Raw genomic sequence first — 13,954 nt, forward strand, 5'->3', positions numbered from 1 at the left:
AAAGGAAGAACAAAGAAGAAAAGAAAAGGGAGAGCCTGCGAAACAGGATGTAGTGCAACAGGAAAAAGGCTGCTGATCTGGGCGCGTAAACCCAGATCACCCCTGGCAATTTTAACTGACAGCCTCTCTGTGTGCCAGCAAAGCCATTTGTGGCGGCGGGGGAAGATAGAGGGCACACATTAAGGAAAAAACTGTATGAGAGGAGAAAAGGATGAAAGAATGCATGCTGATTGAACTACAGAGAAGAGGTTTTGTGTATACTATAACCTAAAATTTGATCACGTTTTGAAAAAGCTTCAGCATTCCTCGTATTAGAAACCGGGCGGATGATGGGACCAGCAGCGAAGTTTGTTTTCTGCTGCCGCTGGGAAAAACAGACAGAGGACAAATCATCTGTCGGTCTGCGTTTCGCGGCCTTAAACGACAGGTTCAACGCTTATTCGCCTCTTTGTCAGGAGTTAGACACAAGTCAGGGGTTCCTGCATTTGCAGGGTAAAAAAAAACAAAACGTGAGATTTGGCAGATTAGGATTTACCCGTAACGGTCGCAGCACGCTTCACATTTTCGACTCCCTTATCTGAGGTTTCCTCTCTCTTATACGTGCCAGTAAAGCAGACCTGAAGAGAAACTCACAGCGTATGAGCGACAGCGGGAGAAATCTCTTGAGTGTGCTCTTAATCAAATCTGGCAAATGATGCGAGCTTCAGCTGTGGGGCTCAGGTGGATCTGCCGAGTCCAGGCAGTTTTTAAGGGCCCCCCTCTCTCCACCCAGGCCTACCGAGTACTAATCCCTCATCCTCACTAGTCATCCAGTGCATCCGTTCGCTCCCTGTCTTGCTCGCTGCACGTCTTCATTCTGACTGCAGTGTGTTTCAAACCCTTTCAGTTTCTGCTCCTCCTCCTGCAAACACTACCACCGTTACCACACACACACACACACCTCACAGACTCTTGCACGAGGCCCTGTCTCTCAGCATCAGCATCAACTGTGAAGTTAAAAGGCCAGCATTCCCGTGAGAGACGGTCTTTGTTGATGCTGCTGTTTGAAACGTGGGGCTGTGGGATGTTTGTTAGGACATCGGTGGACCATTTGAACGCACGTCGTGATAACTGCAGACAACCGCAGCAGCAGAAATCCTTCTGTAAGCTGTAAGCATGGTGAGAAACTTCCTGCTGCCCTCTAGCTCAAATTCATTTCCTGCCTGCTCTCTTTACACCCTGCCAGGTACTGATCTGGTACCAAACAGCTGCCAGGAAAAGTCGAAGTGTTAGCCCACTATCTCACTGTGGATTCAACTTAGACCTGCTTAGACCAACTTAGAACTTCTCAAATTTGTGTCGTTACAAAACAGACATTGTAAAAAAGAAAAAGCCCAAAAGAAGCATCTTTATCCTCGGAGAACTGAATGAGCGCGCTCATCACTGACGCACCGCTTCGTGTAGTCACACCTGGGATCTGCCAGGTAGTGCAGTCTGCTATTGTTGCACCACAGAGCCTCTCTAATGGAGCTACAGCCGATTAATTGTTATGCTCCAGAGTAACGGCTGACGTATTGAAACAGGAAGAGGTTTACTGTTTTCTTTCCACAGAACTCTAATAGTCAAAACCTTCGATCAAGCTCACGCAAAGCCTGCTCAATGGTGGATCAGCTTATTCAACCCCGTAGTACTCGCACCCCCACCGCAGCAGGGTTGGATATCCCAAAGCACCAGTCAGGGAGCAGCAGACTCACTCCTGTGGGAAATTAGAAAAGAATTCAGCTAGCAGAGGTTGTGTTCTGGTTTTGGTTTCACTTTGACGAGACATGGAAAGTAGAGTTATTCAGTGAAGGCCTCAGCTGTCGCAAACAGAAGTCAGCTGCTTGGAAAAGGATGATTCAGACCTCTAAGGTCATGTGCTGGGAGAACTTTACGCTGAGCTGTGAGCAGCGGTGACAAGACTCACGGCTTCCATCGTTTCAGGTGTTTGAAACGGCTGAAATTAGCCTCTACGGAGGTTCTGCTCTCATTCTTCCTGTTAAGAGGAGTTCTTCTGTTGCCAGCTGATTGCCAATTGGTTCCTTCCGTTATGCTGCCCGATCTTTACCTCACAATTTAGACAGCCTGAAGAAGAGTACTGTTGGGAATCTAATGGATGTATCTTAATGAGAATCAAATGCCAAAACCTTAAAGTTCCAGTGCACCGTCAACCCACTGAGTGACGTGAAACATGAGCACGATTAGCCTCAGCTTTAGTCTTTAGCATCTTGTATCGCTGCTTCTTTGAGGCTGATACATCTCTGCACATATTTCGCATCTCCTTCCAGTGCCCAGAATGGCCAGCAGACTAGCCTGTCATGGTGCTTGAACATCAAGTCTAACATACACAGGACAAAACATTTCCAATGAACCCAGTAAGGAACAATCATGTCTACACATCTGCTCCTGTCTTCTTCTGTTTTCAGCAACTTCCACAACCTGACTCGGGCACAAACACACCTTCTTACATTGCAGTCTTATACCCTGGGCTCAGTGCAATGGCAGGGGTCTTCTACACGTCACAACCTGCCCCTGCCCACCCCACCCCTGCACACTCCCCGCCCAACCTCCACATCCCGGAATCAACATAAAGGGAAAAGACAACAGGAAAGAAAAAAAAAAGAGTGGAGCATCTCTTACCCATCTGTGCCGGATGTCTTTCAGAGGGTCATGGTGGATGAGAGCCCTGCTGATCGGAGTCGAGCCTGTCGGTTGCACTGCAGAAGCCACTATGCCATCGCATCGGTGATGCTGGAGACTGGCTGATAACTGGGGCCGGGGTCTCTCTCTCTCACTCTGCTGAAGGCGGGTTACTGTGCGGTTATCTCGCCTTCGCTGTTTTTGTTTTTTTCCTTTATCCGCCGGATCGGATGTGCAGATAATCGTCCCAAGCTGGACCCGACTGGGGGTGGGCGGGGGGATCCTATGGGTGATGGCTCACAGCCTCCTCTCCTAGCTCAGCCCCTGATGCTGCTCCTCCGACAGACACGAGCAGCGGTTCGCCCCACAGATACTCACAGCAGAGGCACGGAAAGCAAAAGCCAAACAGCAATAACGTACAAAAATAGGATGGAGACGGAATGATGCGAAGGGACTCGGGGGTGTCACTAGTGTCGATGGTGCTGGTGGTGCCAGGCGGGAGATAGAGGGGGTGATAGCTGCTTTCTGCCGCGCTGATTGCCGTTTTCCGTCGTGTTTACGAGCCGCTGTCGCCTCCTCCCTCCGTCTCCTCGGTCTCTGTCCACGATGCGTCCCTCTCTCTCCCGTCCTCCGCGACGCCTTTTCCGCTCACAGGAGGAGAAGAACCCCCGCTACTCCTCGGCGTTCACGTATATTCTCATAATCTGCCCTCTATTCCTCTCGATCGGAGCTGCGAAGAGCAGGAGGAGGTGCAGATGAGTGTGCGTGCGTGCGTGTGTGTGTGTGTAGGGGGGGTGGGTGGCGTTGGGGGGAGCAAGTGGAAGAAAACTAAGGGAGCGGAAGGAGGAGCCCCGTGAGGAGAGAGCTCCTCCCCCCGTTATGCTGCTTATCAGCGGGACGGAGGGGGCGCCCATCATGAGATTTGAAAAATGAGATATGACCGTGCAGCGGCTGGAACATATAAGACTGTTATTGCTGTGACCTCACCTGTGATCCACGCAGAGCTCGCCTGTAAACGCTGCCTGTATTTAAGACACCCCACCCCCTTTTTTTCTGCAGAACTGCAAGAAAACTGTATGTCCATATAGCAGGGACCCCGTGAGGCACACCAGACCCTGTTGTTGGATACAGTGTGAGGAGACACACACACCGACTGCTGTCAGGCAATGTGATGTATGTCCTGAAGGGGGCGCCAGAGAAACAGCAGGTTGTAACTCGGAGCTCACCTCGGGCAATGTTGCCCTTCAGTTAAACGCAAACGGTGCAGCTCTTATATTCGTTCAGTGTTATTGAACTAGGAGCTGGTTATGTGTAAATAGTGGAAAAAGTGGAACACAGGGAATTTTTCTCTCAGTTTTAGTATTTTTTTAAAGTAATAACATGTGATTTTCAGTCATGAGCGGGTTAAAATGATGGCCCAGTTCAGTATAATACTATCCATTACACATGTGTTTAGATAGCTGAACGGCCGCTTTGCTGCTATGACAAATCCATATTTGGCTCTTTAGGCACCATTAAGTGCAGAGCTGGATGTAAACCTGCACCTTTCCCAAACAAATCCAACACATATACACTACACTGCCCAGTGTCACCTGCCTTTACACACACACACACACACACACACACACACACACACACACACCATTTTTAATCCGTAACTATTCCTACTCTGTTTTTTTAATTCCTGCCTTCGCCCTGGCTTGTTTTCTTTTCATTTCTAATCCTACTGCCTTTTATTATTATAATGTTTACTATTAGTAGTAGTAGAAGGAGTAGCAGCAATCTCCCCATTGCTTCCAATTGTCCCTCTTTGTCTCCAAAGTTATTCTATCAGTCTCTTTTGTTGGCTTCCTGTTTTATTTTGGAGGTTACTGTTACTGGTACTTCCTGTCTGGCCCCTGATTCCCTCATTCCTTCCACCTGTTGCTCATTGCATGCACCTGTGTTTCGTGTGTTTAGCATGTGTGCGTGCGTGCATCCTGAATTCCCTTCCCCATGTGTTTGTCGTGCTCTTCCTTTCTTCTGGCTGATCGTTGCCTCTGTGCTCATTCTGCCTGTTTAGATTGCACATTTCTGTTGGTCTTCTTGTTTGTTTTTTCTTTGTTTTGGCAATGTTTAGATATTATGTAGACTTTGTGTATTTTTTTTTTTTGGGGTATATTTATCAGCTACAACAAAGGCTCACTTCTGATTTAGTGTTCTGCGTCCTGTATCTGGGTCCTCTATACGCCACAGCTTGCACATATGCAGACTTCAAAACTTCAAATTTGATGTATGCAGTAAACGAGGAAGAGCTGAAGGCGTGGGACGATGTATTTCTTTTTCTAAAAATCCCTTTAATAATGATGCTTCAGGTCAGATTTAATGTAAGTGTGCTGATTATGTTTCTTTATCCCTTTATGGCAAATGAATTACACTCAGGATATGAGCGTAGGTAGGAGGAGAGAGTGTCTGCTACCATGACTATCAGCAGGCAAACAAATGCAATGTTTAGCATCTGCTGAGAGCTGGAGTGTGCAAACACATTTGTGTATCATTAACATTTTTTTAAATGACACGATTATGTTCTACGCTAGTATGTAACAAAAGCATGTCTATCTGGTTTTGTGATTACTCTGTGCCACGCAAGAGAGTCCAGGCAGAAGCTAAAGTTGGTTCATCCTGAGTTATTCTGCACCAAGAAATGACAGATGTAGTCAGAATAAGCACACAAAGTGTGAGTCTGTATCTCCATTGTTATCGTCAGCTACAGTCTTCATAGTTTGTACTTTACTAACATCATGGCTCTGGTACCGAACAAGTGTGGACAAGCGTTGCACGTCGAGCCCCTCCCTTATCCCCACGTCTCTATTAAGACGCATTACATGCAAAATAAATAAATAAATAAATAAATCAGAGAAAGAATTTAAAACTAATAAAAAAATAAAATATCTAAAGTTTCCATTGGTTTAATTAGCTTACCAAAGTAAATCTCAAACAAACACAAATGTTTTTTTGGAGAAAAAGTCAAATTCCTGCATGCACACAGTGTGAAGCGTAAGAGTTAATCTAGCAAAAATTAATGGCTATCTGTAATAAGCTGGTTATTGTTCTAACATGTCTACCAACTTGTGTCCTCCTCCTGCCTGTGGCAAAGGGTGGAGGACTATTCATGCTATTTGTGGCTATGCATGCTTGAATAAACTGGAACAATAAACTGCACCGACCCTTAAAAGGAAACAACCTCCGAGGGGTGAATGTTCCTCTTTGTCACATTGCTTAACTTAACTCAGGGTTTCACTGAAGTCATGCAGTGAGACCAGGCCCGAAAGCCTCTTGCTTAAAGAAGAAAGAACATCTCTGCTTGTTCTTTTCAAGACTGACAGAAACAGGGGAAGTGATTCCTAATGCACCTAATGTGCACATTACAAGCTCACGTTGCACAAGTTTGCCTCAGTACCCGAGACCGCCATCGCTTCAATGTAGATCTGTAGCCTAAAGACCTTCACACGCCGAGCGCGTTTAGAAAGAGACGTAAATCAGAATGTCAGTGAGGTAGTTTGAGATGTTGTTATCAGAGTTAGCACCAGAGCAGGTAGAGAGCTGATTGTCCAGAGAGCAGCGCCTGGTAAAACAGTATTATTTTGTGTCTATATAAGTAGCAGTGCGCACTTTGATCTATGAGTCCACTTGTTGCCAGTCACTGCCAGATTGCAGTGATCTGATTGGTCAGATCTTTTTATTTGCATGTGAAAAATTGGAAACGTTTACTCAGTGGGTGTAAACAGCTGCATTAACAACAGGTGAGTCAGAAAAACATTTTGAACCCATGAATTTTCTCATGAATCTTACACGTCCGGTGTGTAGATGCCTTACAGCAATCGAAGCTGTGAGTTACAATAATAAGAGGCTCAATGAGTTGATCACGCAAACGTTTTTATACAAACCGATGCTGTCAAGCATCAGAAGCTGCCCTCTGGTTTCTACTTCATGTGGATAAACAAAGCCCGCTGTCCTTCACAAATTTAGTCCAGGGTTTTTGAAAGGAACACCTGAGAGATCTAAAGTCAGCTAGTATTTCATCCTTTGTACATCTGCCTGGCGCTAGCAGGTGTAACAAAGGATTTACATATCTCCCCAACTTTGTGTGAATTCACCCGTTTCCATTTTAGTTTCAGGTTACACTTGAGTCCCTTTTTCTGAGACTCGGGTCTCGAGGGAGCTCAAGGAGTCTAGATGCTCATTATTTGGCAGCTGTGATATGGTTCAGATTTTAAATAGCCTGTGATCCATTGCTTTTTAACAAGTGTCTGTATCAGTAAGCCAGTGAAGTTGGCAACATCTCTGCTTATTAGTGATACAGTAAATACAGCTGGATGCTAAGCCCCCTAGAGCGTAACATCCCTCATAACAGCCTGAGATCTTCAACCTCAAAGCCTCACTTTGTTCGCCCTCTGAGCAATCAGCAGCCACTGTGGGGTGGGGGGAGGGGGGTTAGAGACCTACACTGTGTCTGCACTTTAAATATTGATATCAGCCTGTCAGCAGTCTGAGTGCGACACTTTTTTTTTTTATGGCTCACACCAGAAGTCTGTCCTGTCTCACGAAGCAGGATTATGAAGATGCTTTTAATGATAGCTAGAGCCAAAGCAGATCTGACACATACTGTCACTCTGCTGTCGGGGTCATAGCTTCTGTTAAAGTACCCAAAGCTACACCCTCTGATTCATCTGGGTCAATCATGGGTACGTTGGCTGATTTCAGGGATTATTTTATGCTCACTGCACTAAAACTGTCTCTGGAAAAACATATATATGTCTTGACCCTTGTGCCTTACCATGTAACATCAGCAAAACTGTGTTAACCTGGTTACTTTCTGCAAGTCGCTAGAAAAACTGGTATGGTTAGGGTTAGGCTCTGTTTTAAGCCATGAATGAAACAAGTGTTTTCAGGAACTATGAGATGTTATCTTTTGGCCTTATAGTTGTTAATAATTCCTTTCAGCTTTCCGAAAATAAGTGAGAAGTCTGAACCAAACCAGGTCACTGCTATCCTGGTCGATGTTAGGAAGTTCTGCATGTAACAGAACGCGTTCAGGGCTCTAACATGAGCACAGAACAGGAGAAACACCAGCGTGCCTTTCCAGAGGAAAATCTACCGGGTGAACCAGATAGTCATTTAATCTCCATCTCACATCCAGAACACAATCACACCTTTATACCAGCAGATTTAAACGGTTCATGAAACTGGAACAAAACAGTCTCTGTAAATATAGAAAAGCCAGAAAAGTCTCAGTTTAAAAGAAACGGGACAAACAAAGATCCAGTTCTCAACACGCATCTCATTTTCACAGAAGTTTCCTAGAATGTCTGCACCCAAGGCAACACACACAGGATAAAATATTCAGCAAAAGACTCTTCTCAGATGACACCTTTGTTCCAAGTTTTCCTTGGATACAATTTTAGGGCGACAGGAATCTGGATATGGAGACAGAGCGAGAGCACTGGACTTTCCAGACGGATATAGTGTGTAAACCAAATACAAGGGAAAGATCAATGCTTTATGAGACAGGAAGAGAAGCATTTAATTGCTTCTGTTTTTTTCATGGAGCCAGGGTGTGGTTAGGGTCCCGTAAAACCTGGAAGTCAGTCATCTGTAGGTGGATTTGTAATGTGTTCAATGTGTAGGAGATTACTGCTGACTGGGAAACGCTTCCTGCGCTTGCTTATCACTATTGCTCGGGGCTGTTTGATTACGAGGGAAACGTTACGAGTGGGGAGACAAAAGGGCGGAAAGAGAAACTGAGGACTAATTTCTGCTCTTCCATACTTCCAGTGACTTTTTCCCCCTTTGTGTTCATCAGCACACTCTGAACGAGCAGGTTTTGCTGTGTCGTTTACTCTGAGAGACAAAAGTGTCAGACTTCATTACAGCACACAGGAAGCATTTCAAAACGCTTGACAGAATAAAAACCACAGAACTTTCTCACGCTATCAAAATAGTGGCAGACGTGCTGTCACGGCTGCATCTTTTTAAACACACGGACTAACAGCTCTCCGCTTTTCCTCCACATAGATATTTCAGTTTGCGGCGTTTTTAAATATTAAAGTGGTGCATGTTTACCTTTCCCAGTTTTCTCCTGCCTCTCGCAGCCACAGTCAGCGGTCCAGGATCAGGTAGACAGCGTCCTGTCTGTTGTGCTCTCTTTTTTTTTTTTTCCAGGCAGGTAATGAGCTCTTCCATTAAAGGTGAGAAGTATCAGGTGAGCGTGGGCTGAACAAACACAGCATTCTGCAATCTCCTTGGTCACAAAGTACAGCAAATATTACACTCCAGTGGTTTTGCTTACGCCCTAAACACACCCACGTGGTGATGGTCTATCAAGTCACTGTTTAACACCATGCCTGAGAATGTTAACAAAACCTGAGGACACGGTATGATGTGCTGTGGTGACAGTTACTGCTCTTCTATTTTTTTTTAAATGCTGAATTACAGAAAGAAGAGGGTTGAAAACATATTTGATCTACTGCACAATGGTTAATGGTTATCAACCGACTCACACTATAACCAGGGTTTGCCTCTTAACTTCATTTAATTTTACAGTACTCTGTTTTTGAACAGATGGGGTAGCCTGACCTCATTTTTATCTGTAGTTAAATCAACGTTAAGCTACTGCTGCAGGAATCATAAAAACAACAACACAAAAATAACACAAAACTATCGATTGTCACGTATTTTGACTCAAAAACATGTCAACACCTTGTTTTTTTTTTACAGCACTTTTGACTGACTTTTATCAGATGATCTTGAAAAGGTTTGTTTTTAAGATAACTGCGTAAGCACTGCACATATCTTTATGTCGAATTGCTGAGACTACTTGAAGTAAAACTTGTATGCAGACACCTGTTCACACTGACAGTTTAAAAAGAATAAACCTCCAAAAGCTCTGTATGTAAAGGATGGAGGGAAAAATGGAGCCAGTGCAGAAATGACTGACTTGCCTACCTTACCTCATAAAAAGGGAGTCAAAGGCTTGTTTTACCATAAATGTCTATAAAACCTTTTTCTTTATTATCCAGAGGAATCGCCTCCCTCTTGGTATAAAAAAGAATGCAGACTACAGTCGTTTCCTCACTGGCTCCACTTTTTACACACAGAGCTTTCAATAGAAACAAGGTGTTGACAATGATGAATCATGGCTCAATGTTCTACAAGTTTTTCCTGTTTTTTGTGACCTGCTGCTTCATAGTTTAAAGTTGATTTAACTACAGATTAAAACGAGGTCTGGTTACACCATCTGTTCATGTACATCTGTGTTTTAACACGTTATGCGTTTCCTTAATAAGGTTTCTGTGCCTTTAAAAGCATTTTTATAAACTTTAATAGAATTCAGCTTTGAAACATCGATTTCTCTTCGCTTTCTTAAGCGTCCGCACATTCTGCTGCTCTCTGGCTTTAATGTTGCTACACAAGCGTAATTAGGTTCTTAGTCAATCACATGATTGGGTATAAAAAGAGCATCTAAGAGAAGGACAGTTTCTCAGAAGTAAAGATGGGAAGAGGTTCACCTCTGTTCAAAACTCTCTACAAAGGGTGGGACATATTTCTTCTGCAAGTGAAGACACTGAATATCATCTGCAATACATAATATCACCAAAAGATTCACAGAATGTGGAGAAATCTCTGTGAAAGAGACAAATAGTGCCAAAATACGATCTCTGCCTGTGATCTTTGTAAAAACAGGCATTATTCTGTGACAAAGTTTGTGGTGCCACCACAAGGTTAAAGCTCTGTGATGCAAAGAAGCAGCCCTATGTTAATACGATGCAGTAACCCCGCTGTCTCCTCTGGGCCAAAGCTCATCTAAAATGGACTGAAGCAAAGGGGAAAACTCTAGTTAGATGAATAAATTGTGAAATTATTTCCTGGGAACATGGAAATTGGGCTTGTTATCCGAGGTCAGTTCTGAAACGCTTCCATCAGCTTGTATATCTGGAAAGGCACCATCATTGCTGAAAGGCATAAACAGGTTTTAGAGCAACATTTGCTCCCATCCAGATAATGTCTCTTACAGGGTGGGCCTTGTGAAGTCTTAAGCAAGACAATAACAAAACCACATGCTGCATCTCATATAAAAGCATGGCTTTGGACTAGAAGAGTCCTGGGGTTAACTTTCAACAATTTGGCCCACCATCAAATGAAAAATTTGACAAATTTGTTCTATTATAGTCGACAATTAATAAAACATGGGTGTATGAGACCCTGCTACTGTCACCCCAAGACTCACAGGTACAGCTGGGCTAAGACCTAGACATTAGAAACTCGACAACAAGGAGCTAACCTTGGGTCACTAAAGCAGACAAATATTGCTTATATATGCTGAGAAAAAAGTGGATGAATTATTTCAGAAAGGAACAGCTGTCATCCTCCAAGGCCACACATGCCTACATCTGGCTCATCCTGCAACCGCATCAAACAACACAGTCGGTCATATTTTACACGACACAGTACGTTGCTTCTTCAGCAAAGCAGCGGCAGCAAAAGGGACACAGTATGCACTGTGATGTGGGTCTGACATTCAAAAAATAAATAAAAATGGTTGATTGTATAGTAAAGTAGCAAAATGCCAATAACACTCATGGCATGAAATGAAGAATGAAGCTCGTCCAGAGTCCGAAAGTCCACACGAGGAATCTATTGAGATCCACAAAGAAACTGAAATTTGTTTGGATTACATTCGCTGAGCTAATTGTGATTGAAGATGGAAGAAAAACAAGATCCAAGAAGAGGAAAATTATTCAGAAAAAGCATGCAAGTTTTTTTTTCCCCACCAAAGATATCAGCATGCACTCCTCCGGCGAAGAAAATCAATAACTTTATTAGCATTAACAAATTAAAATGTGCAAGTACAGGGAGTGTAAGAATCATCTGGAAGACAAAGCAAGAGTTTTAAAGGTTGGCTGCAAAGTAATCAATGTACATAATCAATATATGTCTGCGGTTTGATTCATAATTTTAAGTGGTGAATCGGGAAAGCTTGTTTTCTAATCTATAACGGCGTGTAAAAACCTGCGGACCAGAAGGTTGTGTTACAGGAATTTGACATGTGACCATTAGTCAGATATGAATTCATGAAGTGGGTCTTTGTTGTAACCTTATACATAAATTTAGAAAACCACTTTTTTTGTCAGAGATATATGATAGGAAGAAGAAATGGCCACTTCATTAGGTGCACCTCACTAGTGCCTTCAGAACTGCCTCGGTTCTTGGAAACAGTCCTGGAAACATCTCTTAGAGACTTTCATCCATATTGACATGATAGGATCACACAGTTGCTGCAGATGTGAATCTCCTGTTCCATCCCATCGGTGCTCTGTTGTACTGGGATATGGTGATTGTGGAGGTCATTTGAGCACAGTGAACTCAGCGTCATGTTTAAGAAACCACTCAGAGATGATTTGAGCTTTGTGACAACGGTGTGTTATCCTGCTGAAAGCAGCCATCAGAAGATGGTCAGTAGCAACACTCAGATAGGCTGTGATGTTCAAATGATGTAGCATTAAGAGGCCCACAGTGTACCACGAAAATATCCCCCAGACCATTACAGCCTGAATTACTGATACAAAACAGGCTGGATTAATGCCTTTATGTTATTTACACCTAATTCTGCTCCTGATATCTGAGGGTTGCAGCAGCTCAGGAGACTCATAAGACCAGACGACATTTTTCTGATCTGTTGTTCAATTTTGGTGAGGCTGTGTGAATCGTAGCGCCAGTTTTCTGCTGCTCTACATGTATAAATGCACTGAGTTGATGCTATGTAATTGCCACCGGGTTGTGGTCTTCAGCTGTTGTAAAAAGTGGTCATTTGAGTTACTGTTCCTTCCTCTCTAGCTATTCTCCTCTGACCTCTGCCATCAACAAAACATTCTTACTAAGAGAAATGCCCCTTGCTGCATATTTCCAGAATTATTTACTATTCTCTGTAAACTCTAGATACAGCTGTGATTGGAAATCCCAGTTCCTGAAATACTCAGACTCTGGCACCAACAACCATGTCAGATGCAAAATCACTTAAATCACTTTTTTTCTGATGCTTGGTCTGATCCAACATTGGCCAGTGAGTTTATATTTAACTACTCACTAGTCAAAGCCAAAACACTTTTCATACAATAGGTATGGCAGCTGTATAACTATATTTAACATGGAAGTAAATAATATTTGTTAAAGAGTTCCTAAAGTCAGTCAGCACTTCATTAGCGAGGCGTGTACACCTGCTTAGTTTTGCACTGATATGGCCCCTCCAGTCAGGATTTCATTTAATGTTAGCGTCCGAATCACCTCTCTGACGAGGACCCAAACCAGTCGTGGCACATGGCTGCCCTTGAGGCGACTGTTGATGTGATTTGGCTTTATACACATAAAACCGGACCCTCCTACAGGACTTTTGGGGCTTTGATCGACGTGAATGGAAAGCTGAGCAGATATTTGTTGACTGCTATGTGAGCAAAGCTTTCAAAGTGCATCCATAAGAACAAACAGAGGCTTCAAGCAGAGTGCAGTGAAGATCATTTAGAAGTCTCATTGCCAGCTTGAACTTTTTACATTTCCATGAAAATGAGCTTTTAAACGAGCAATTAGCAACATTCCTGCGTTGGCTTTGATACCGAGCACTCTGCTGCGGTACAGTTTGAACTTGTGACTTGAGGGTTTAATGCGACACGATTCTTCTTCCATTTATTGCTTCTTCGTGTTCTAATCACTTCTCTGATTAAACCAATTAGAGCTTCATAACAGTGTGAAGTTAATTTAGGCAGAGATAACATCCTGACTTCCAAGAAGGGGGGCTGTGCAAAATAAGCTGCATGATGATAAATGTACTAACGTTTTTAATTCTATCAGACTCGCACAACGACACAACGTTAAGACATTTCAAGTCTCCTAGCTGGAGAATTTTCAGCTATTAGGTAAGACTCTCTGGGAAAGGGTTCACGGTCTCAGTACCCCAGAGTGCCGCGCAGTTACAGTTTGCATATTTGTACATCTGACACTGACAGAATATGTGAAAGAATGTGAAGCTTTTCTCGGCTCGAAGAGCCCCTCCTGCTCTCTAAAAGTAATTTTGTAAAACAGGAAATCAGAGGCACACAGAGTTGCAGTCAGCCAAGTGTCTGTATATCCTGAAATACAAAGCAGATGGAGAGAAAAAAAAGATTTCCAACAGTGTTGGATTAAGATGAACATTTTAATTTTAAACTTTCAGGTTTGCAAGCAACGTCTTATTGTTTAGTCTGACATCATGGCGACACGGGACAAT

The 13,954-nt window shown here is 43.4% G+C and overlaps 1 protein-coding gene across 3 annotated transcripts in view; it reads right to left on the reverse strand.

Moving 5' to 3' along the window:
- Positions 1-8,911, reverse strand: part of mgat3b (beta-1,4-mannosyl-glycoprotein 4-beta-N-acetylglucosaminyltransferase b) — a 64,088-nt gene extending 55,177 nt beyond the window's left edge. For 2 of the 3 annotated variants that reach the window (XM_082535075.1, XM_082535072.1), the window contains exon 1: positions 2,659-3,449. Coding sequence is in view for 1 of the 3 variants with exons in the window: in XM_082535070.1 (XP_082391196.1) it covers positions 8,761-8,880 (120 nt within the window). In the remaining 2 variants the exon portion in view is untranslated. Of the gene's footprint in view, positions 1-2,658; positions 3,450-8,760 lie in introns of those variants that run through there. The other variant, XM_082535070.1, reaches the window with a different exon arrangement.
- Positions 8,912-13,954: the final 5,043 nt, after the last annotated feature.

This window comes from Aulonocara stuartgranti, assembly GCF_965226115.1.
Source record: "Aulonocara stuartgranti genome assembly, chromosome: 6".
NCBI classification, from domain to species: domain Eukaryota; kingdom Metazoa; phylum Chordata; class Actinopteri; order Cichliformes; family Cichlidae; genus Aulonocara; species Aulonocara stuartgranti.